The sequence below is a fragment of the Astatotilapia calliptera genome, chromosome 14 (assembly GCF_964374335.1).
Source record: "Astatotilapia calliptera chromosome 14, fAstCal68.1, whole genome shotgun sequence".
Taxonomy (NCBI): Eukaryota; Metazoa; Chordata; class Actinopteri; order Cichliformes; family Cichlidae; genus Astatotilapia; species Astatotilapia calliptera.
In genome coordinates, this window is record NC_137435.1 from 10,656,513 (window position 1) to 10,679,026 (window position 22,514).

The window sequence follows — 22,514 nt, forward strand, 5'->3', positions numbered from 1 at the left end:
GGCAAATGTGTACTTTGGTCAATGAGATATAATTAATCCAGTATCCCAGTGAAGGACATCACGATCCCAAGTCTTTTGAAATATCCCAATAGTAATGATTTTGACAGGTAAGGGCTGTGCGGACTTTTTGAAAATTGCTTGATTGATGAAAGAGACACTGTTAAAGAAATGGAGTTTTTATCTCAGAGGGTTGAGGCTTCTTCTGCACCTCATCATTCTTACATGAACCCTACACAAACACTGAAATGTGGCGTCAGCTCCTCCATTGGGACCCTGTTTGATGTTCATATGATTCTGCACACTTTTTTTTAAAATTATCGGTCACAAACTGCAGTGCTTGATTGCGGTGCTTGTGGGGAAAAATATCACAAAAGCAAACGAGTTGACTGTTTGCAGATTGCAAGGTTGCTGATTATTTTCTTCTCAGGTAATTTAAATTCAATGTTATTATTTTATTTAAAGCGCTTAATCTGGTGGAGGACAAAAAGAAAATCCTCCAATAACTTTTCCAAAAATGAAACACTTGGTGACACTTAACGTGAGCATTTGTTTAAAAACTGGAATTAAAATAATGATAATTAAATGAAATTCTGCGATTAAGATGGTAGCATATTAATGGTGCAGTGCAATAATTGTACACCACAGAGAACTGCAGTCAAAATGTACCCGTAATCAGTACTGTATCTGAAATTATTACACTAACGCCAGCAAAGCTGAAGTTTTATTATTTTGTGGCCACATGACACATAAGATAAAGTCACACACAGAAATCCCCACAATTCTGAAACTGTTTTGGTCCTGCACGTCAGACGCTCCGTGGGTATAAAAAACACATTTGTAGATTAAAGCATTTCTGAGAGTCGAACAGAAACAGATGGAGAATTAGAGAGCGATATATCAAGCCTTTAGCAAGAATGAATTAGTCCTCTATCTGGCACTGAATAAAGTTTATAAAAAATACATATCTCTGCTTTCTGGCTATTGAAACCGTCTCAACCAGTACTAGGCTAATTAACCCCCATTTGTAACCTGCTCTCAAAACAGACCTTTTAACTTAAAGTCCATATGCTAATAAAGACCCAGCCCTTTGGTCAGACAGCATGGAGCTGCACTAACTTTGCTAGCATACACAGGCTGATTACTACTGTAGCAACTGTACCACTACCACCCCTCAGCAGACAAGGCAGGCTAATATGTTTTATTAAAGAGGACTTTGAAGAGCTCAGCCGCTATCTGCTCTGCCCGTTCCCTTCCTGATTTAGATAGCTTCTCTCTAATTTGAAATGGTCTGAAGTTTGGGGCCTTATGGGGGAACCATTAACTATTTAGATGTAGCACACTGTGAAGAGAGCTGTGCAGCAGGCGGAACTGTGTTTGATCATTGACTGTTTACTGTAGATGATTATGGCCGATCTGCATGATGAACATGCAGACTGATGATACAATATGAAGTGGGCCACTGTGTCCTGTAACAGAGAAGCTGGTGAGAATAATTGTATTAATAAATATTCAGCAGTTGAACTACTGAAGTACACTAATAAGTGTTTTGTGTGCGTTTGCTGAGAGGGTGTGCGTTTTGAGCCGTGACTGGGTGCACGGGATGTATCAGTTACACAATGCTATCATCCCTTCCTCGTCACGACTGAATTCTTTCTAGGCATATTTTGCTTGTGTGTGCGTATGTAGGCTTTGCCGTGCTGATCCCCGCAGACACTTTGAGTGACCTCTGTTACTTCAGCTCCATTACCCCTCACCAGGGGAAAGAGAATTATCCTGTCAAGGAACAAACACTCCCGTGCTCCCTTCTACAGGTGCAAGCTTTTAGGAAATGGAAGCTCACTTCACTCCTTCGATGCAGCACACACAGACGACCAAATTTGAGACCGAAATAAGAGATGAACAGAGTGCGTACTTTCACCATTGCTTTCTCGCATTACTTTAAGTTGCACTCCCCTTTATTTCAAAGCGCTGCCCTTCCTTCTCCACTGCCGCTTTCAACCATCCTCTCCCCTGTTTTCTATCCCCCTCGTCACCCCCCCCCTCTTTGCTTCCAGACAGAGAATGCAAGATGAGCTAATGCAATACACAGCTTCACCAAAGGGAAGCTGGGACTTCTACTGCAAGGATCTGATCGATTGGTGCCTGAGGCAAAATTCTACTTCTCCCTTAACCGTCTCACTTGCTAGAGAGCTTTGTGCATCTGTCTTCTCATTTACTCACATAGGGAGACTCACACTACACAGTGTTAAACTATGCTTGAGGGAGTCTTTGCTCACTGGAGGTAATTAAAAAACAACAACAATGGAGTCAGAGTTTTCTCACTCATGAAAGTAATCTTAGTAACAAACAACAATCCCAATAGCAAAAGCGAACACAATGAATTGGAAAGGCTCATGCCAAACCACATTGCCACAAGGGTGCAGACCTAGACATTGACCCATATACTGTACGCATGCAAGGATTCATGAAGACCTCCAGGCGTTTGCTCACTCTAAAACCCAGACTCTTCCCCCCACTCTAAACATGGATAGACATGGCATAAGAATGAGATTTATGATGGTTCTCATGAAGCAAATGGCCATTATATCACTAGGAATATTTATGTGTATTGAGATTATGGCTACTAGCTTCACATGGATTCATCTATATGTCTTGGGGCTAAACTTCATTTTCACCATGCAACATGAGATGATATACTCTGACTTTATATTCCAAAAGATAATCATGCTTCCTCAATCGGATTAAAGAAATATGCTAAAAAGAGACAGACTACTTCCAATGAAAACAACATAGTGAAACCTCAGGAGGGGACTATTTTTGCACTGGACTTGTAAAACTATCATGAGAGATGATATAATCAAATAAAGTCTCTTTAACTTTGCAGTGTAAGAATTTATTTGTTAATGTTTACTGCCAGTGTTAATCGCCCAGGTATCAACATGAAGAAGCAATAGAGTGCAACTGTACGGTAACAAGTTACAACTATTCCTAAGTCTGGGATGTGGCAATCAATCGAGCTAACTATTCTGACTTAAAATAGAGAAGAAGGCCCTCCATCGACCTTAACTCTCAGCAGCCTGAGGACAAGAAACCCCCCCAAAAAACACAAGGTTAGCTTTCGTAGAGACACGGGCCATTTCGTTAACACTTTTGCACTTTGAATTTAAAATGCAGTTGGAAGAAATCTAGAAAAGAGAAAAATAAATGAATAGGAAATAATAATAGAAATAAACAAAGAAAAAGAGACAGAATTAAAGAATTAAAAAATACTCTTTACTTCATAGCCTCAAGGATATACTTCTAATGCACTTGAAATAATTCAGTGTATATTTTTGGATTAAAACCATTGCTGACCAGATGAAAGTCCTCTGCTTTGCTAGTTATGTCCTTAAGCCTTTTTTAAATGTTTTTTTTTTTTTAATTTCATGTCATTTTATTAATTTTTTGGCTCTTTATTCTGCTTCATAGTAGTTACCTTCTTTGCGCTGAAAAGCTCTATGATTGACTAAAACAGAACCTAGAGGAGGAACATGAATCCAGTTCCTTGTGAGACCAACTCAATACCAAAAATATTAAAATGTTAATATGATTTTTTTCTGTCCATTGACACCAGTCCATCAGTGGGGAAGACAACTGCATTTATTTATTTATTTATATATATATATATATATATATATATATATATATATATATATATATATATATATATATAATTTTTTTAACTAATCATGCACCACTGACTAAATCCCTATATGAAGGACTGAAGGAAAGAAGAAAGACAAGCTAAAAAGACGTAAAACAATTACCTAGCTTCAGCAATCAGTTCTGGTCCAGTGATTTCCCTAACTTCAAAAATGAATGTGCCTTTGTCCCTCACAGCTGTTTTCCATGGCTACTATCTTCACAGAGTGTGAGGAAGAGGAAGGGAGCCAGGCACCTGCCCTTTACCCCAGAGTACTCACGGGGGAGAAGGACAGTGAAGCAATTTAGATCCGTTGTCAGTCTGGTCCCCTGAGGTAGGGAGACAGGATAATGTGTCTACTTCCTTGACTGATAAAACAACTTCACAATGCCGGGTCATTTGACTGTCACAGAACAAAGGATCCCAGCGACAAATTTCATTTGATTATATGAGTGAAGTTGCTGCAAGTTTAATTTCCCCCATCAAAATGGGCAAGGTCACAGAATATCATAAAGAGAGGCAGTAAAATTGAAAGCTATTGCAGGAGCCTTAGCCGTATCATCACAAGCCATATCAGATGTCCAGCTGAGCAATGGTAAGAGATATGGAATATGGATCTGTGATAAGGAAGGCCAAGCACAGTAGGGCACTTTTTATCTACAGCCCCATTAATCTGTGATTAGGGGACTTAAGAGGGATTTATGGCAGAGATAAGAGCAAAGGGTGTGTCCCTCGGGGTAGCCAGGCGTACACAGGAGCCACGCCTGCTCGGGACAGGGCTGGCCAATAAATGACTTAACACAAAAGAAAAGGCACCCTTTTCTGTTGAATTAGAGACGATAAGGGAGAGAGGGGCAGAGATAAGCGGGAGAGACGGACACAGAGAGAAAAGACGAGGTACTGTACTCCTGCTGATCAGATGACATTAACAGGAAAGTGAAACTGAATCTTTTACCGTTTCAGCCTCAGAATCCCACCCTGGAATGTGCTGCATGAATGACTTTGCCAGTTGCATCAGATCAGACCTGTTTTTAATGTTACACAAGGCTATCGCTTACACTCCTAAGAGGCAGGATTAGAGCCCTGTGTGTGAGTCTGTATGGAGCTCCAGAGGTTGGGTGATGGAGGGGGTTGATGGATATCTTTATGGCCTCTTTTCCTCCTCATCTCTTTGTCTCCATTTACCAAACACAACAGGGTATGGTTACCTCGCTTATACTACATCAGCACTTGAGAATAGTTATCAATTTCCAAAAAATGGTATCTCTGTCCAAATGCTTTTTTAACACAAGCAAACCAGAAGATTGTTATCTATGAGTTTATACACAACAGTACACTATTGGGTTGGCTGTATTTGTTGTTATAGAAACGAACACTCTCACAGATTACAATGCTCCCATTGATATTTGAGCAAAATATGGCTGTGGCAAACTGGCAATTTGCATACACATCACAACACCCCTTGATAAAAAAACAAAACAACCCCCCTCCACCCTGCTTACTATTGTGCGTTTCAGCAGAGCCCACTACAATTTATCCAATCAATTCTTATAATTTTCACAATATGATAAACATAGAAGAAGAAAAAGTAAGCCCAATTACTTGTTATCTTCCACCATACTTGCTCCAATTTCCAACTTGTGCAAACACAACCTAACTATTAAGATCTGTCAGAGTCCCTTTATCACTGTTGTTGCCTTTGATCATCCTGTTGCTTGTTCTCACCTGCAATAAAATCGTGACAAATCAGCTGATGATACCATAAACAAGGCGTTCTACTTCCTTTACTCGGGGCCAAGGGTTACTAGCATAACTTCCAACGCTCTAGGATATTCACACTTATCGCTCATCAGGACAAGAGCCAGCAGAGGTCTCAAGGCCTGAAGCACCAGCCCGAGTTCCTGGCTGTGTCAGCTGGGAAACGCATCCTGGCGCATCCCTCTGCAATGCGAGCCAGGTTGAGAGTAAGACAGCATAGCAAAGTACTCCTTTGGGAGGCTGGAGCTCATCCTGCTCTGGGGCCCCCATCTGAATCTAAGACAATAGTAGCAGGATTTTAACTTCTGCACCAGGCTGTAGATACAAGGCACAGGAACAAGTATGATGAATGCAAAAATATTTGTTTCGTGTGTCTTTGAAAGAAAATGTGAGCACAAACGTATTTATAAATAATGTTACACACTGAGGTTTACCCCCACAGTTTAAACAATCCAACATAATTTCACATACACTGTCAGCAACATACCAAGCAGGAGTAAATGTGAAAAGATGTGGCAAGAGAAACACACACACTAAAAATAATGAATTTTCAACAGGCACCCATGGGACACAATTGTGAATGAATTGCAGTTCTTCCTGATACCAATCTGCTACAGTCAGTGTCATTAGACACAAACAAAAGCTGTCAAACTCTGCAGAAGGCCATCAGGGCAGATTTCATTCCTACAGGATAAGTATAATAGCTATTCTTTATTATATCAATTCACTGGGAAGAGGAGGAAATCTGCAGTGGAAAAGACTGGAATGCTTGTTAGGATGCAGCCTGTCAAATTGGCTCTGGAGACCGCAGGCAGATGGGATGAACAGAGCAGCGTGGATGCAAGTACAGAGTCCGTCTGTCTGCATGCATGTGTGTCAGTCTGTCTGGTATCTATCTATCAATCTATTCACAATGTGTGTGTTTGTGTGTCTTTGAGCAGACTTGCAGACTCCTCAAGTTGACCCTGTATATTCACAGTGATGACCTGAGAAGAAAACCTAGCTCAGACTTCTCATGAATGCCGGTGTCAAAGATGTCATTCCATCAGCAGTGCAGATACCCCAGGAAAAGAGTTGTAATTAATATGGAGTGCAGATGACAGGCTTGGACCTTCTATTAAGGAGCTTCATGCAGCACAGTCAAGGCTTCAAGTAAGAGTGGGGAGGGGATGGGGGGGATTACTGAAAAGAAGCACAAGGGAGCAAGACTGGGCAATTACTTCTTGTTTTTGTTTTCCAGCATTGCCGGTTTTTAATGAGGTTTGACCAGTGTGATCTCTGGGATACATCAAAGCTTTCTACAACAGCAGGATAGGAGAAGCAGAGGTAATTGAATACACTGGTACATTTATTTCCCAACAGGGGACAGTGAGTATCTCACTGCTGACTTACGCAAGCTGCTAGACTTGAAATCCTCAAGTGATTAATACAACTGTATTTCAGCAAAATTAAGTGTTTACTGTTTTTGAAAAAATAAAAAAAAGCATTCAAGCAAGAATTATGAGCATATTTCGATGGGAATGGCACAGTAGAGTAAATGTAAATAAAACAGTTTGCTTAATTTAATTTCGAAAAGTGCTGCCTGCTTAGTTTTGTGTCAGTAACAATATGATCAGGTGATTCTCTCCTCCCAAGGTCGCTCTCTGGGCTAACTGCAGTATTTCTGTCCAGCCACTAGACATGTGGGGACTGAAGGCAGGGGAGGGGCTGAAAGAGCAGTGAGGAGGAAGAGGGACCAGCACACTCAGCTGGCACAGCCCAGTCGTGGGGAGTAGGGCATGTGGGCTTAATGCCAAGAAAGAGAACTGCTCTGAAGAGATGCCAATGTGAATTGAGGCAGGCATGGCCAAAAGCACCTAATGCTTTTTTAAATGTTATTTATTTGATGGCAACAGTGATACAAGTCTACTTTGGACCAGCGTTACATTACAGTTGCTTAGTGCAAAGCTGAGGACCTTAACTTCTTATGTGGGCTATTCTAAACACTCAGCCAAAAACATTCTGTAGTAAATCTCAGACAGCTGCATGCAGAAAGGGAATTTCATTTATTGCATTCAGTCGAGGGCACAGTGGTAACATCTGAATGTAGAAACCCGGCACATTTCCTTCTGGTGCCCTTTAGGTTAAAAGGGCAAATACAGAGCACATAGTATTGATGTGTCAATGTGTGCAAGCTTAGGTATTGGCATATGCAACAGCGGTTCACATACTGTTGGCTATGATGGTATTCTTAAAGTAAAACGTGGCTCCCACAGCATAGGTTAAGACTCTGTGGAGCCATGTGGCAAAATCCCAGATACACCAGCATGGGCCTGCTGAGTGGGACATGGCCCAAGTCCAGCCAAATGGAACACAAATTGCCCCAAACTGTTCAAAACCTTGCCTGGAAAAAATTTAAGTGGGATGTAAGGTTTGCCATGTGATGCACAGTAAATATTTGGTCAAAATTAATGAAGGGGCAAAGTCTGCCAAGAAGCCTTTTTCTAGACGTCCACAGAGGGGAGACTGTGCCCAGTCTGGCATTAAAAAGAAATTTCCTTTTGCAGACAACTGCTCACTGGCCTGAATGCTTTCCAGCACCCACTTACCACGTCTCTTCCTCAAAACATACACACCAACTGTCCAGGTACACAATGTAATGAACCAAATACTGCTTCCTTTGATGCTTCAAAGTGAAAACAACTTGATCGCAAATTTAGTTACTCCCCATCTGTCAGTTTTCCACATTTGACAGCAGAAGCACTGCTCAGACTAAAGCTGTGAGAAATGCTAGTTTGGAAATATTGATTTAGGATGATTTAAAAAAAAAAAGAAAAGAAAAGAGAAAGTATATCTGAGTATATCTTAACATCATGCCCTGCCACTGGTCTACTCAACATCCTCTTTTAAAAGTGACCTGTTGAACTGCCAAAATAATGATTTTCAGACAGTACTTCATCATATATGCAGTGCAATACATTATGGTGTGAAAGTCCTTTGTTAGGATAACGGGAAATATGACCATATGTGGAAACGTGTGGAAATATACATGAAAATACAGCACACAAAACAAAAACTGAGTTTGTAAAATTTAACAAGCTTGTAAGTCAATATTTGGTATGACCAATGCCAACGTATTCTTCAATACACTCCAAGTCTTTTAGGCAAACTTTCTTGTAATTTCTTTAAAAAGTCTTCAGGAATAGTTATTCAGGACATTCAAAGTTCTCCTTTGGATGTTGGCTGCCTTTTGTGCCATCATCTATCAGGATGCCACACTGGTTCAACGTTAGTTAGATTCCTTTTTATGCTGAATGCTCCACAGGTCACTGTTAAGTCATTTAACGAACAACAACAAACCAAAAAAAGAAAGAAAGGAAAATGGTCAGGTTCAAGGACTGTAATTAAAATGAATGAAAAAGCAGCCAATGGCCAAACTTTAAAAGATCTTCAGAAAGCCTGACCAGACCAGAGAATTATAAGTCTGGCTCGTTGAAAGAAAAAATAAAGAAATAAGGGGTCGCTCAAGACTTTTGCACAGTACTGCAGCTAAATTGAACATTAGTTAGATTTAGAAGCTACGAATGGAAGAAGAGTTCTGAATTATTTTGGTCTTGTCTAAGATGCTCAACGTATTCCCATCATTGTCACTGTACGCTGTGTAGAGGTGAAGAAAGAACTGTAGTATTTTCTGGCTAGACAACCTGTCAAGACTACATTTTAGCAGGAAGTAAAGCCTTTCTACATTAATGACTTCTAAGACAGGAAAGGTGAATCTGTCAAGGCAAAGTGCAAACAGGGAAATGGGGATGAGGCCCTAAACCTACAATGAACCTGTTTTAAGTCAGAAGTATGAAGCTCACCATTGAGAGTTGCTGACTGACAAATACCAAAGCAATCTTATGTTTAAACGCTGAGGAAGCTGTCTTTCACAGAGTACCTACAATTGTTATTCAATTAGAGCTTTCATGGTTTAAGCAAAAGACGGCACATCAGAAGGAAAGACGGGAGGTGACTGCAAAACAATCACACAGTTGAAGGACTCTGAACTCTTTACAGAAGAACTGAAGCAGATTTGCAAGTCTCTCGAAACTGAGAAGTAAAAGCTTTCTGAAAGAGGGGAAATTCGGAGCCTTTACACATAATTAAAAGGCGTTATTCTTGTTCAAAGAGTTCAATAGCATTTGGACATTTTAGAGACTGTGGCACTTCACACATTATCAACCAAGAAAATAAGAGGAAAAAACAGTTTGGGGTTTTTGTGTGAGATTCAATGGTGACATCAGGTTTCAGAAAAAATAATGTCACCAATTCCCAGAAAATATGTGAGGCTGATAATGGGCTGGGATTAAAGTTAATCTCTTAACTCAGAGCAACAGTGTATTTACATGATGGGAAAAAAAAAAAAATCACCCAGTTATTTGAAGCCTCCTCACCATGGTTACTGCTGAATGGTAGAACAGGCTCCAAAAGCAGTCCTGTAATAGTAAGTTTCAAGGTCACCTTCCCATTAATTATGTTTTTCAGTGCTTCCCCTTAAATAAAGTGCACCCCTCCTACTTCTATCACTGTCTTTTGTGTGACAGAATTAGCCCCCAGGAACCAGTAGATTTAGCTGCTGACAGAACTCACAATAAGAGTGGCTTTTAATCATGAATCTGCACTGCATAAATAGATAACAAATGTTTCAAAACATAAAATAAACAGAATAATAATAAAAAAATGTTTGATATAGGAAGACAACCTTGTCACCAAAGGGAATCTTGAATCTTAACAGTGGCAGCATAGCTGAGAGGGGGAGGAACCAAATACATTAATCAACTAATTAGCAGTCTCTCTTTTAACTGCTAATTTAATCTATTCCTCTCAGCCTCTTTAATGGTATTTTCCCCTGTCAGTTATAACCAAAGGGAGGTTTAGCATTTCAAAAGTGTATCCAGGCCTTGAAATGAGAGGGTAATAGAATGGTCACAGAGGCTGGGAGGAGGCCTGAGCTCTGGGAGTGAGAAAGAAAAGACGGATACAGGGAAAGGCTGTCCTCAATGCCATCTCTCAGTCTCCCCAGTGGAGAAAATGAAAGGGAGGGAGGTCTGAACCTTTTTAAAATGCACAAGGCAGAGCACCCCACGGTAGCACAGCTTCACCGCCACAGCAAACGGTAGGCCCAGGGCAAGCCCTGTGAGAGTTCCTGAGCATGCAAATGTTAGACACGTGAGGGATGTTGGCCATGCAGCCCGAAAACCAAACCAAACCCTCACCGCACCACTGAAGCTTTGTTCCAGGATCTTTAATTTACTCAGCACTTCTAAAAATCAACTTCACCTGTCCCCACATGTCCTCCTCTAAAAAACCCAACTCACAGTTTACCACCTCTATCACCCTAATCAGCACATTCAGCAGTGCCATGAGGGAACAGTAAGAATATGCAATGTGCGCACAGGGAGCCATATCAAGAGTATTCCCACAAGCTGGCGTATCGTGGTATGTTTGACTGCTCCATCCTCCCCTTCGTCCTCTGTTCTTCCTCCCTCCATCCCCCTTCAACACCCTAGGGTAGCCTTTGTGTGTAGCTGCACTCCTCTCTTCACACACCCTCAGTCTCTGGTGAACTATTCTCTTCCCCTCCTCCATGCCTTACAATCGCCCCGTTAAGGCAATACAATACGGCCTCCTCGTCCCTTCCCCACAGGCTTTTTCTGCGTGTCGGCCTGCTTTATTTAAGAAAGACTCTGCACTGACCAGTCACAAAAAAGGCAAGTCTTAAAAAAATTGGGCCAAAACAAAAAAAGAAAAGAAAAAAAAGTGGGGGATGGGTAAAAGGATGAAGAGATTTCTTAAGCCCCTTTTGCCACCCCACACAAACACAAGCCCCATGTGCCTGTCTTTTATTCTTGATCACATCTATATTACTGAAATGATCAGGACACCAGTAATACATTCAGGATAGATCAAAAAAAGCATGCATGTGTGATACAGAATCAAATGTAACTTGTAGGGCTCTGTAGGAAACAAAAAAGGTCTTTATATTTTTTTAATAACAGAAAGCTGTGGGAATTCTAAGGGTGCCATTTGTGAAATGGGACGGAAACCAGACAACACCGTTCATCCTATAAGGACACAACATTCATCACTTTTAGACCGAGTGGCAAGAGGGAATGTTTGTCCTCCACGTCAACCGACAGAACAAGATGCATTAACTATATTGGCCCAGGAGTCTAATAGCCTAGACATGCCTGCTGCCTTCAAATATCAGCCAGCTGCAGACTAAAATGCTTATATGACTTATATGAAGTTATGTTCCAGAGTATTCTTAGTGTAGACAGCTTATCTCTGTCTGGCTATACGTTTTTGGGGCTTAGACCGACAGACAACTTGACAGACAAAGTGATACTTGCTAAGTAAGTCATGACAACATTATCAGCATGGAGCGAGCAATACTCTACGAAACTCACACCGTCTAAACTGAATCCTGGTGAGACACAGCCGTTAATTCCTGTGGTACTTAAAATACCAAGAAGTTGACACAAAGGACATTGAGAAGTATCTTCCTCAGGTTTTTTTTTTTTTAATCTAAATCCTCCATTTCTCCTTGCAGACATCCGTATCAGTTGAGCTGCAGCCACGGCAAATTACAAACTATTGACGTCAGATGGATTTGTTAATTAATCCAATTAAGCAGTCCTTTGAGGTCATTAAAAGAAGAGCAGCCGAGGGAAGGCAGATCATCAAGAGTCACTGCCTAATTTATCTGCCCTCAAACAAACTGTTTTGAAATGTTTATCTTGTCGGTCATTAATGAGTTAGCCACAGTTCTCATGGACAGGAAGAGCACACTCGCTGGCCTCCCACATTCCTCCATGTGTTTTCACTAAGCCAAAGTCTACCTAATCCCGGATCTTAGGGTGTAAAACCCAGTTTGATTCGGATTAGGATCAGATTAAAGTGTATTAGTGGAAGTTATGGAGCTACAGCTTTATGGACACCATCATCTCACGCAGGTGTGAGATTTTTAGAGGTGACACGACAGACTCGAGACTCAAATTTCTTAAGAAATCTGCTTTGCTTACCCAAAATCAGTTCAGAAGGTTAAACGCTCAGATAAATCATTATTTCATCATCATCAAATTTTCATCATATTTTATTCGCCACATGCAGTAAACTGCAGTGAAATGATTATTTGTATTTTGGGGCCATTTGAAGCAACTCCTAAACACTATTTCACAGAACTGATAAAGAGAAATGGGTAAGGGAAAGACTGGCTTTAATGAGCATGTTTCCAGGCCATGTGGTAAGAAGCCAGGAGACAGAGATACGTCTCACCTGTGGTCTCTGGCCATTAATTGGCTCTGGAACCTGCTGTGTCCTGTCATATGAAATGTTGTGATGTAGCAGGTGGAAGTGCTCCACGATTTATCAGCACTTATGGGTCAATTTGTCAAGACCTCCACAGCTTGAATGTGCCGGGGCTGGAGATGCTTACCGAGGTGGTACCACTCCCACTGTCTATGTTTTTATCAGCATGACTACACATTCACACTTAGGCACTCTGTTGGGCTGGATGTAATCACTCCAAGGGTTTATAACAGCATAGAAGCCAACTTTTAGAGGAAAGTCTGATATGTGCCTTAAAGGTAGAGCCTCCCTGTTAATATATATATATCATTCTAACAACCCTTATTTCCTCAGAGTAATCCATAGCATCTTTCTGTGTGTGAGAAGCAGAGCCACCTCTTGCCCTCATCTGAATGGCACCTCTGAGGCGAGTGCAAGGTTTGATGAGCACTTGGAAGAGAGATAACAACCATTTAGTGTATAGCAGGAGGACAGATCATTCTGATAACAGGGCAAGACAAGACAGAAGGAGGTATCAATTTACACCCTTCACACACAGCAAAGCGGCAATAAGCAAGTCATCACAAGTCTGTCAGGGCAAAGGTCATTTTATCTCTTACTTGCTATTTCACAGATACAAGAAGTATTAAAAATATATTCTCTCACCCAGGCTAAATCTTGAACGTTTAGAATAGGATACAAAGACATGTTACTAAATGCCACTGAGAGTTTGCTTAAGGGATCCGATATATTCCCTACTCCAGAATAAAGTTCTCAGCCATGCAATTAGTGGCAAATGTGAAATATTTTTTCCTGGGAAGTGGCATGAAATCTAATTTTCCTGACACTTGTGTCTAAACCAGGGCTAGTCATTATAGTATTTCTTGTCCAGTCCATCTCTCCCCAGAAAACATCCCGAGACATTCACAGACGGGAGTAATTGGAAACTCTGCTCTCCTACAGGACGGGACCATTACTGGCTTAGGAGCCAGCTTAGGGCGGAGCAGATTCAGTTCTCAGCCCTCACCTCTGACCTGACTTCCTGTTTAGGTGCTACAATATTTTCTTGTAGGTTCACAAGCTCTCCCCATCACCATACAATAAACAATGGCCAAACTTGCATGAAACAAGTCAGAGGTTCAAATAACTCAATGCAGAAACACTGAATCAAAAAATGGATGAATATGGGCTGCCAGACCTTATAGGGAATGAACTGGATATTTTATTGGGGATAGGTCACTTTAAGGCTTCATAAAAGTCATTTAAGTGTGAGTATGAGTTTTGCTGACTATTACTTAGGTAATGAGGTGTGCAGTAGCAACAGTAAACTGCAGTAAAGGGTTCAAATGTCACTGCTATTTCTCTGACACAGTAGTTTCTTTACAAATATAATGTATATTGAGCATCTTCCTGTATAGAAGTTCTGATAACTAGTTTTTTTTGTTTTGTTGTGCAGTTCTTTGTCTACAAAATGTCCCCATTCCAAACCCTCTCCTCTTAATGTCCTAAAATGAGGTGGTAAGCATTTCTTCTCAACTCTGAAGCAGCTGACCTGGAAACCCCAGCTAGCACGGTCCAGAAACTCTATAAAGAGATCCATGTGATGGGTGAGAAGAAACAAAATGTGAAAGATAATGGGAGGGGGGTAATGCAGGATTAGGCAACAAAGACACCTAAAACTGTTGTAGTTCTACATGAGTTGCATACATTTGTATTACAAAACAACCGATGTAAAAAGAAAGAAAGAAAAGAGAATAATCTCTGTGATTTGATTTTAATTTTATAAGCATAAAAATAGTGTTGCACTCAGCAATAATCGTGGTCCAGGGGGAGAATCTTGACATACACAGAAACATGTTCCCCATAGGGGCATGTGCTGTCTGTATGACCGATGATAGCTGCTCTTTCCACTCATCCCATACGGCCTCAGCACTTTATGTGTGACTTTATGTGTGCTCAGCTTTTAAAAGTTAAGACAACCCCTTTACCCTGGATGTTGACTTTTGTGGTGAAAGAAAAAAAAAAAATCACCGTTTCGTGTACTTTTCTCATTTCAAAGCATGAAAGTGAAAGAAAATACATTAATAAAATAGGATCATCTTACAAAGGGCAGAGCAATGACTACAACACACTTCCTAACAAAACTCCAGCTCTCAAAATGTGTTTACTTATTTCTGGTAAAGTTTGTAACTACATTAGTGCAGAAACCATTCTGCACGGAGTGCTCCTAAATCAAATACGTTTGTGTATCCACTGTCACTTAAATCATTTTAAAATGGCCTTTATAAAATTAAAGATTAAAACTTGAATTTAATTCTTCCCCGAATTTTTCATTTCAGCTAGTAAAACCCCAGTTAAAGGCTAGCAGATTACTTTGAATCATTACCAACGACTTACCTGAGCACACATGGAGAATTCCTAACAGAAATACAAATCCAATTAAAGTTGGAGACATCATTCAACGTCTCTCTTGTGAGAAATGTTCTCGTATAATCCAAATTATATAAATAAAAATTGAGGCATCCGCTTCTTCATGTCAAACTTCACTCAAAGGGAAAAAGCTTAAAATCCACAGTTTAAAAACAAACACACTGATTTTCGTTTGTGAGTCCCAAACGCAAATGATAAAAGTCCAAGATCAGTCCAACACGAGCCTGATATGGCTTCTTGGTGTAGGTGAAATTGGGGAGTTGAGATGGGAAAGAATAAAACAGAAACAGTCCGAGATTTCAACACATGTTCTGTTCCAGTAGTCCAGTTCAACTGAATGATAGCATGTGTTAAATGTGTGCTAGAATCTCTCAGCGCAGAAGTGGCAGAGCTTTATCCTTTCTTTGGATTCATCCCGTTGCTGCTTTCACTGATCAACCAGGATGTGTTGTTTAAATCGTTTAGTTCCTTTGTGCAAAAAAAGTAGCAAAGTAATAATTCCAGCGCAAAGCAAAACTTAAGTCCAAAAGTGCGTGAAATCACGCCAGCGGTCGCCAGAGTCCACGCTAAACTGCTTGCAGTCACATTATTTCATTCCAGTTCTGAATGTGTCACTTGAGATCGGAAACTTTGCGAGTTAGTCCTATCCTCTCTCATCCACCGGATCCGGACACAAGATCACTGCAACTTTTCCATCACTTTCCCCCCCGTTTCTCCTCCGCTGCAACTCCTATCACTTGTGCGCGTCGCAGACACCGAACCTCAGGCGAGTGGGGGGGAATACGGATTCATATTCACAGGATTTCATTCAAGGAAAGCGGAATGCCTCGTCAGTTGGTATGCGCCTTTCTACCCCCTCCATAGACCCGAATCTTTCGCAGAGAGGAAATTTAACCTCTTCCTGCCTGGATCCCACCGAGCAGCAAAGTTTCACAGAGACAACTGGCAGTCTACTGTAATTTCTTTCAGTATGTCCAGTCATGAGACAAACCCTAGAAAGCTAGTCTATCCGGATATGTGTTTTATTATTTCTGTGGCTCCTGACCACGAACATGCAACAGCCGATTCCAGTGCTATTCCTACAGGGATTTAATATAATGTTTTCACAACTCATAGTTAGTAGTCCCTGTAATGGGTTTAACATACTTTAAGGTTTTGTTTTCCCTCCGATGGTTTCTTAGACCAGTGATTATGCAACTTTATAAACTACTTTAGGTATAAAATTTTGTTATTTTAATCATTTTAAGCATTAGGCTAGAGTTGGATGAAATATCTCTTCTTTAAATATCCAATACTGTTTTTAAAACTCCCTTTGTTTTACAGTACATGTAAAACAGTAGTCCTCCAGTCCAAGCAGCTAAATGCTGAGACTGGGAGCTGAACTCATAACATGTTTTTCCAAATACCCCCAGCCTTTCCACCGTTTCAGAGAAACAGTATGAATACATTTTAATATAAACCCAAAGAAAACAGCTCACAGTTATTGCGACAAAGTGCACCGTCCATGACCACAGATAGTTAATTGAATTCTGACAGTATTTATATTCTAGCTTATCATTTCCTTAAAACAAAAAAAAAAACAACAACAACAACAACAACAACAACAGAATAACCTATATAAAATGTGTCGTCCCGCTCCCCCTTTTTTGTGAGATTTCTCCGCTATGGTCAAATCAGTGCAGTTTATAGATCCCAACTTCTGAGGCGCAATAGTAGGCATGACGACTTTAGACAGCGAGTAGCTGTCTAACATGTATAAATTACAACTCAGCAGGATATACTATATACTTTATTAGAAGACCCAAAATGTGGAAAGAAAAAAAAAAGGAATAGCAAAAAAAGAGCCACTGAAAGACACATTGCCTCACATTAGATCAGAGCGTCTGTGTCGGATCAATTGAGCATTTGTTACCACACAGCGCCCTCCAGTGAACACTATGTGAAATAATCCAACAACGACTGCTTTGTCTGCTTTCGTGAAAGAAGGTGTGGCAGTATTACCACCTGGCACTGAAATATGTGCCCCAGCTTTTTTCAGACAACAAGGAAGTGTTCACACTGTGAAACCTGAGCACACTGGCTTGCTGTGATTACTGTTATAAGGCGTTCATCTTCATTAGAGGGAAGGAAACAGAGTATAACAAGCCCTAACAATCCTTTCTGTTTTACCATGACAGCATTTTGGATGGTAAAAATATTATTATGAATACATAAATTAAAAATATTTCTAACACGCATGGTTTAGAACACCTCTTTCTGCATTCTTAAATTTAAAAAAATATTCTTAGATCTACTTTAAGCCTTCGCTGCTTTGATTGTTTCCTTCTCTGTGCCCCAGTTTTCACTCCTGCTGATGAACAATTCCACATGACTGACATATTAAGAGAGCAGTCTGTTTTTGTTTCTCATTCATCCATGTGTGCATTACATTACACTTTTACACACTCCATTCTCACTCCATCCTTGTGCCAGGTTTTCCTAAAAGCTTTTGCAGCCCTGGATCTCTAAAGTGGCTGTTCAGTTGATCACTACCAGTTGAATAGTAAAATTTCCTCTAGCCAGCAGCAGATGACAGTAACATAGAAGCAATTATCAGCTAAGTTCATGGTTGGCTCCATCAACACAGGAGGGTGTATGAAAATGCTGACTGCTACAAGAGGACGTGAGTATTTTAATGGCTAGATGTTGCCCAGCAAAGACTAAAATGTAGGTATAAAACTGAATTTCACATAGCAGACACAGTTATCTGTGTCACAGATCACTCATAGGGCTGTCTTATGTCTTTTTTCACATTAGCTACAAAAAAGGAGACCCCCCCCTCCCAAGATGACACAAGAGAGGCCGAAAATTCTTCCCAACAATAAAATGCTGTTATGCTTTTATGCCATTCTTGGACTCTAACCAGGACCAGGACAATAACTAAATATGGTCAAATTACATTAAAGTCTTTTGTAATCTGTCTTCTTGTAGTTTATTTTCTTCTTTCTTCACTCTTCTTCAATGGTTGTTAAGAAAAGAAAAGAAAAGACAAGAAAAGACAAGAAAAGAAAAGAGCCAGTACAAGTTATGATGACTGAGCTCTGTAAATGGAGGTTCTTTGTCCTCACACTTCCTTCTATAACCTTGATTAGACTAGCAAAGGGAAAAAAAGTGACACAATATCAAGGCTGTGATGGCAAGAGCCAAGCTGAGAGCTTTTAACACTACAGCCTAACGTTTCCTACAAAACATCTTCCAAGAATTTGTGAGGTAAAAAAGGACACAAAAACACCCGCTCCCAGACTGCAAAGTGCTCCAAATAATGTTTTAACAGTTGTTAACTAAAATTACTTTTTGATCCTGTCAAAAATTTCAACTGGTAGTTACATGGCATTGCAGTTTTGTACTTACTGTGAAAGATCTGGCTACACTTGTGGAATCGCCTCAAAGTCTGATGTTTTCTGTGAAGTTCAGGATTGTTTGGCATCTGTTTGCACCAATGGGACTTCTGTAATCCAGATAGGCGATGGGTCGCGTGTGGACCCTTATGGTCTTTAGGGACTCCCAGCATGACCAACATTGCAAACACCATCACCAGCAAACCAACAATCTGCATGGCGATGAGTCTACACAACACAGAGCCAGGGTAATGTAGATGTGCATATAAAAACACACCTTTCAAACAATCTACTGAAGTAAGGAAATTTCACAAACACTCCTTAATTCATCCCTGCTCCAATTAGATAAAAGACACTCCTTAAAATGTAGCAAATAATAAAAATGCAATCCAAATTCTCCAAAGCAACAACTTGCAAACACTGCCGCACTTCCCACCAGTCCTTCATGCTGCTACTCCTGAGATCTGCCAAAATACATAAACCCCTGCAGTCTTGGCTACCCTCCTAAATCCAGGGACAATGTTTCGCCCCAGAGTACGATGGGATCCTAATGAGGGCAAGTCTATGTACAATATGCGTGGTGAAATTCGCTCCCTTCTCCATCTCTTCATCCCAATGCTCAAAGGAGAGACTCTCTCTCATCTTCCCAGTCTTTTCTTTCTCTGATAATTCTTTTTAATATTCAAAAGGAGTTTGTGGACATTCTGTCTTTTCTTATGATGTTTCTATGCATGCAGCAGCACAGGGGATCCTGTTGACTACATGCTGGGCGTCTTTTCAATTCTGCTGGCCTCCTCACAAAACCTAGGCCCCCTCAGCACAGAGGTGATGGGGTGAAACACAGGCAGGCTATAGCAAGGGAGCCTACATCCCCCTTTTTTCTGACTAAGACTATTTAATGGCTTTCATTCCCATCTCGCCAGCACACCAAACAAGATCGCATAAGACAAAAACTTTCCCCCTCAAAAAGATGCTCCCTATTGAGAGGCAAACACAACACTCTTTCCCAGAAGACAGAAAAGTGATGCAGTATGGGATTTAACGTTCCACAGGCTAGCGTTGTTACTCCTAAATCCATTGAGGCATAAACAGAGACAGACTTGCAATTGGAGTCACCTTGGAACCACAGGTACAGTATGTTTGAGTTTCATTCACAGGCATTTCGGCTGGACTGTTACCATACTTTACTCGCCTCACATTCACTACAGTCAGCTTCTTCTCATTCATGTCGTGTCCTTGCAGAGCCATCCTTTTATTTATTCATTGTGCTACTTTTATAACACAACAATTCAAATTTACAGTCTCCTTGAGTTAGCAGTGGACAGCACAACCCCAAGGTGTTTTCAAAAGATAAAGACAAACAACTTGAAGAAAAAAGGACTTGTTTAAATGGATTCTCATAGCATTTTACAAGACAATCAGCAAACACCTCCAGGGAAACTTTGTCCTGCTCCTGATTTTGACTGTAATGCATTTTACAGTTGCACAAGTAGCCCATCACAAATCAAAGAGAATATCTGAGATGTCAGGAGAGAAATGTCCTTTGACAAGCAAGGTCAAGTCTCTCTGGGCTTTATGCTCAGATCCAGACCTGAAGCTCCATGAAATAAACAAAAGAAGACCAGAAAAAAGCCATGTCCTCTAGTCACCACAAAGCAAAAGATGGACTTAAAACAGATTCAATTAAAGATATGAAATTGGACTTCATAAAACTCCTGTGCCAGTTTGCAGAAATACCCCTTTTTTTAACAACGTAAAACAAAGTAAGTGTTGCATATGTGCTGGATTGAACCTGCAGAATATATCATGTTGAATAAAGATTGCTTCATCATACATGGATCCTACAATGAGAACTTCTTCTTTGTCAGGTCTCTCTTGAGACAACTTGATTTTTAGGAGGCATGACAGACTCAGTGGAAGGAGTGGGAGACAAGAACTGATGTGAGGTGGAAAGAAGAGGTGACTTAGGGTCCTGAAGAAGTTGGATGATATTATTGTTACTGTGTCACTGTGGCAACAAATCATTTCTGATTGGTTGGTGAGGGGGTGATAAAGCTTCAGGAGCACCAACCACACTATAACTAGGTGTACAATCATAAGAATTTCACTACAGTTACCGTAAAGAGAATTACTGCAGTGTTTAACCACAGAACAGTCAAAAACATTAACATATCAATGAAATGGGGGAGGCTCATCAACCAGTGTGGACAAGAGTTTAGTGCACACATCTTCAGGAGTTAGACTGCCACGGTGCCAAACAATGAATCAAATTAAAAACACAGCTGTCTAGTTAGTCTCAAATCAGCCATATTTAGACCCTGACACTATTCAGTGTGCAGTAAGTGCAGTCATGTCATATTTCTGGAACATCTATGACAGAAACCTCAGCAGCTGTCAGGCCATTTCGTGATGCCTCTCCACTATGCACAATTACACTGGAACATCAGCTCTACAAGAGAGCCCAAGAATGTATCATTCTGGGCTCTGTCCCAGGATAAATACAGTTAATCCACTAACGTGCAGCCAAGGAACAAGGCAAAAGCCAAAAAGCCTTTTAAAACTGGACATGACCAAAATGTTTTTGCTATTCTCTACTGACAGAAATATCACAGAATCAAAAAAAGGACAGGCAAAACAAAAAAGCAAGATGCAAAGCTGCATGTAACAAAAGCTGAAGAAAAGAGTAAGAGTTTTTGTCTTCTTACTATAGAATCTTTGTTCAGGCATTTAAAAAAAAAAAAGTAAGAGATCCACTAAAAGAAAATCACAGAACAAATGTGTTTCTGTTCAGGGAATGTCCTCATGCATGACACTGCTGCAAGAAATGCGAGGCCGGGGTGGGCACTGACGACAAGAAAGAAGGGGTGCTTTGCAGGATGCCACAACGAGGTTTGGAACACAAAACAGGATGAGGCGATAAACAGGCTGTTGCTTTTCCGCTTGCCTGCGCACACTGAATCCCTCTTTCCCTGTGTCTTTTAATGGGCCTCACATTAGCATCTGTTTAGCGTCAGCCTCGACATGGCCTGTGGAGTCTGATTAAAATAACCCAGCTATCACGTAACACGCTGGCAGCGACATCAAAATACAGTCAGACATTGGAATATGTGCAGCAACAGACATTGGGGAAGTTAACATGAATGTTCTCTACTTCTGTTGTCCGAACATTTTTGATTAGTCGCTTCTGTTCAGACTCTCGTCTTGCGAGACCACATTCCGTATGGAAAGACATCAAGCGTTCAGATTACTGTGCAGCGCTCACTATGGTATCTGATTGGTTTTTTTTTTTATTCATGACTGTGCTTGCATCACGTGGAGATAAGATTTGAACAGTACAGGCCTCTCTGGCTGTCCTTGGATGCTCTTATTTTCCTTGAATGCAGCTTGTTCAGTGACCAAAACTTCACTCCTTCCCTCATAAAAATGCACAACGGAAGAAAGAAGCAGCATTGTGTTTCATGCTTAATTGGCTTAATTGCTTTAGAGACACAGGAGCTTTAATGACTGACAGTAGGACTCAGTAACTGAGCCAAGAGATTCTTTTGTTCTTATCACTGCTGGACCTCAGCCAATCACATGGCAGTGAGATTGAAAACAAGAGCCAGAGTGGAGCAGCAATCTGACTTTAATTTAGGTGGAAACATAAACAATCATTTCCTGGTCAGATTCATTTTATGCAAGTCACACACTGCAGCTGTCTGATACAGTATATTTAGGTTTTGACTCTTATGTCCAACTGAGTCAACTCTGTAGGTACTGGTTTGCAGATACGGCATACCTGTACAAAGAAAGTCACATATAAGGAAAAGTATTGCTATAGGCAATCATATATTCAGAATGTTCTGGAGTGCGTCTATGTCAAGAGCAGTTGCTCATTTTACCCACATTCAGGTAATTTTCTTTAAAAAAAATAGTCAAGTTTTAACTGAGAAAAGCAGTAGTTCAGCTAAGATGGA

General features: G+C 40.6%; 1 protein-coding gene across 7 annotated transcripts in view; it reads right to left on the bottom strand.

Moving 5' to 3' along the window:
* Nucleotides 1-22,514, bottom strand: part of robo1 (roundabout, axon guidance receptor, homolog 1 (Drosophila)) — a 227,900-nt gene that overhangs the window by 114,496 nt on the left and 90,890 nt on the right. For 2 of the 7 annotated variants that reach the window (XM_080289186.1, XM_080289185.1), the window contains exon 1: nt 15,149-15,998. The exons of the other annotated variants lie outside the window; for them this stretch is intronic. In XM_080289186.1, the coding sequence (XP_080145312.1) occupies nt 15,149-15,209 (61 nt within the window). In that variant the 5' untranslated portion in view covers nt 15,210-15,998. Of the gene's footprint in view, nt 1-15,148; nt 15,999-22,514 lie in introns of those variants that run through there. 7 annotated transcript variants of the gene reach the window in all.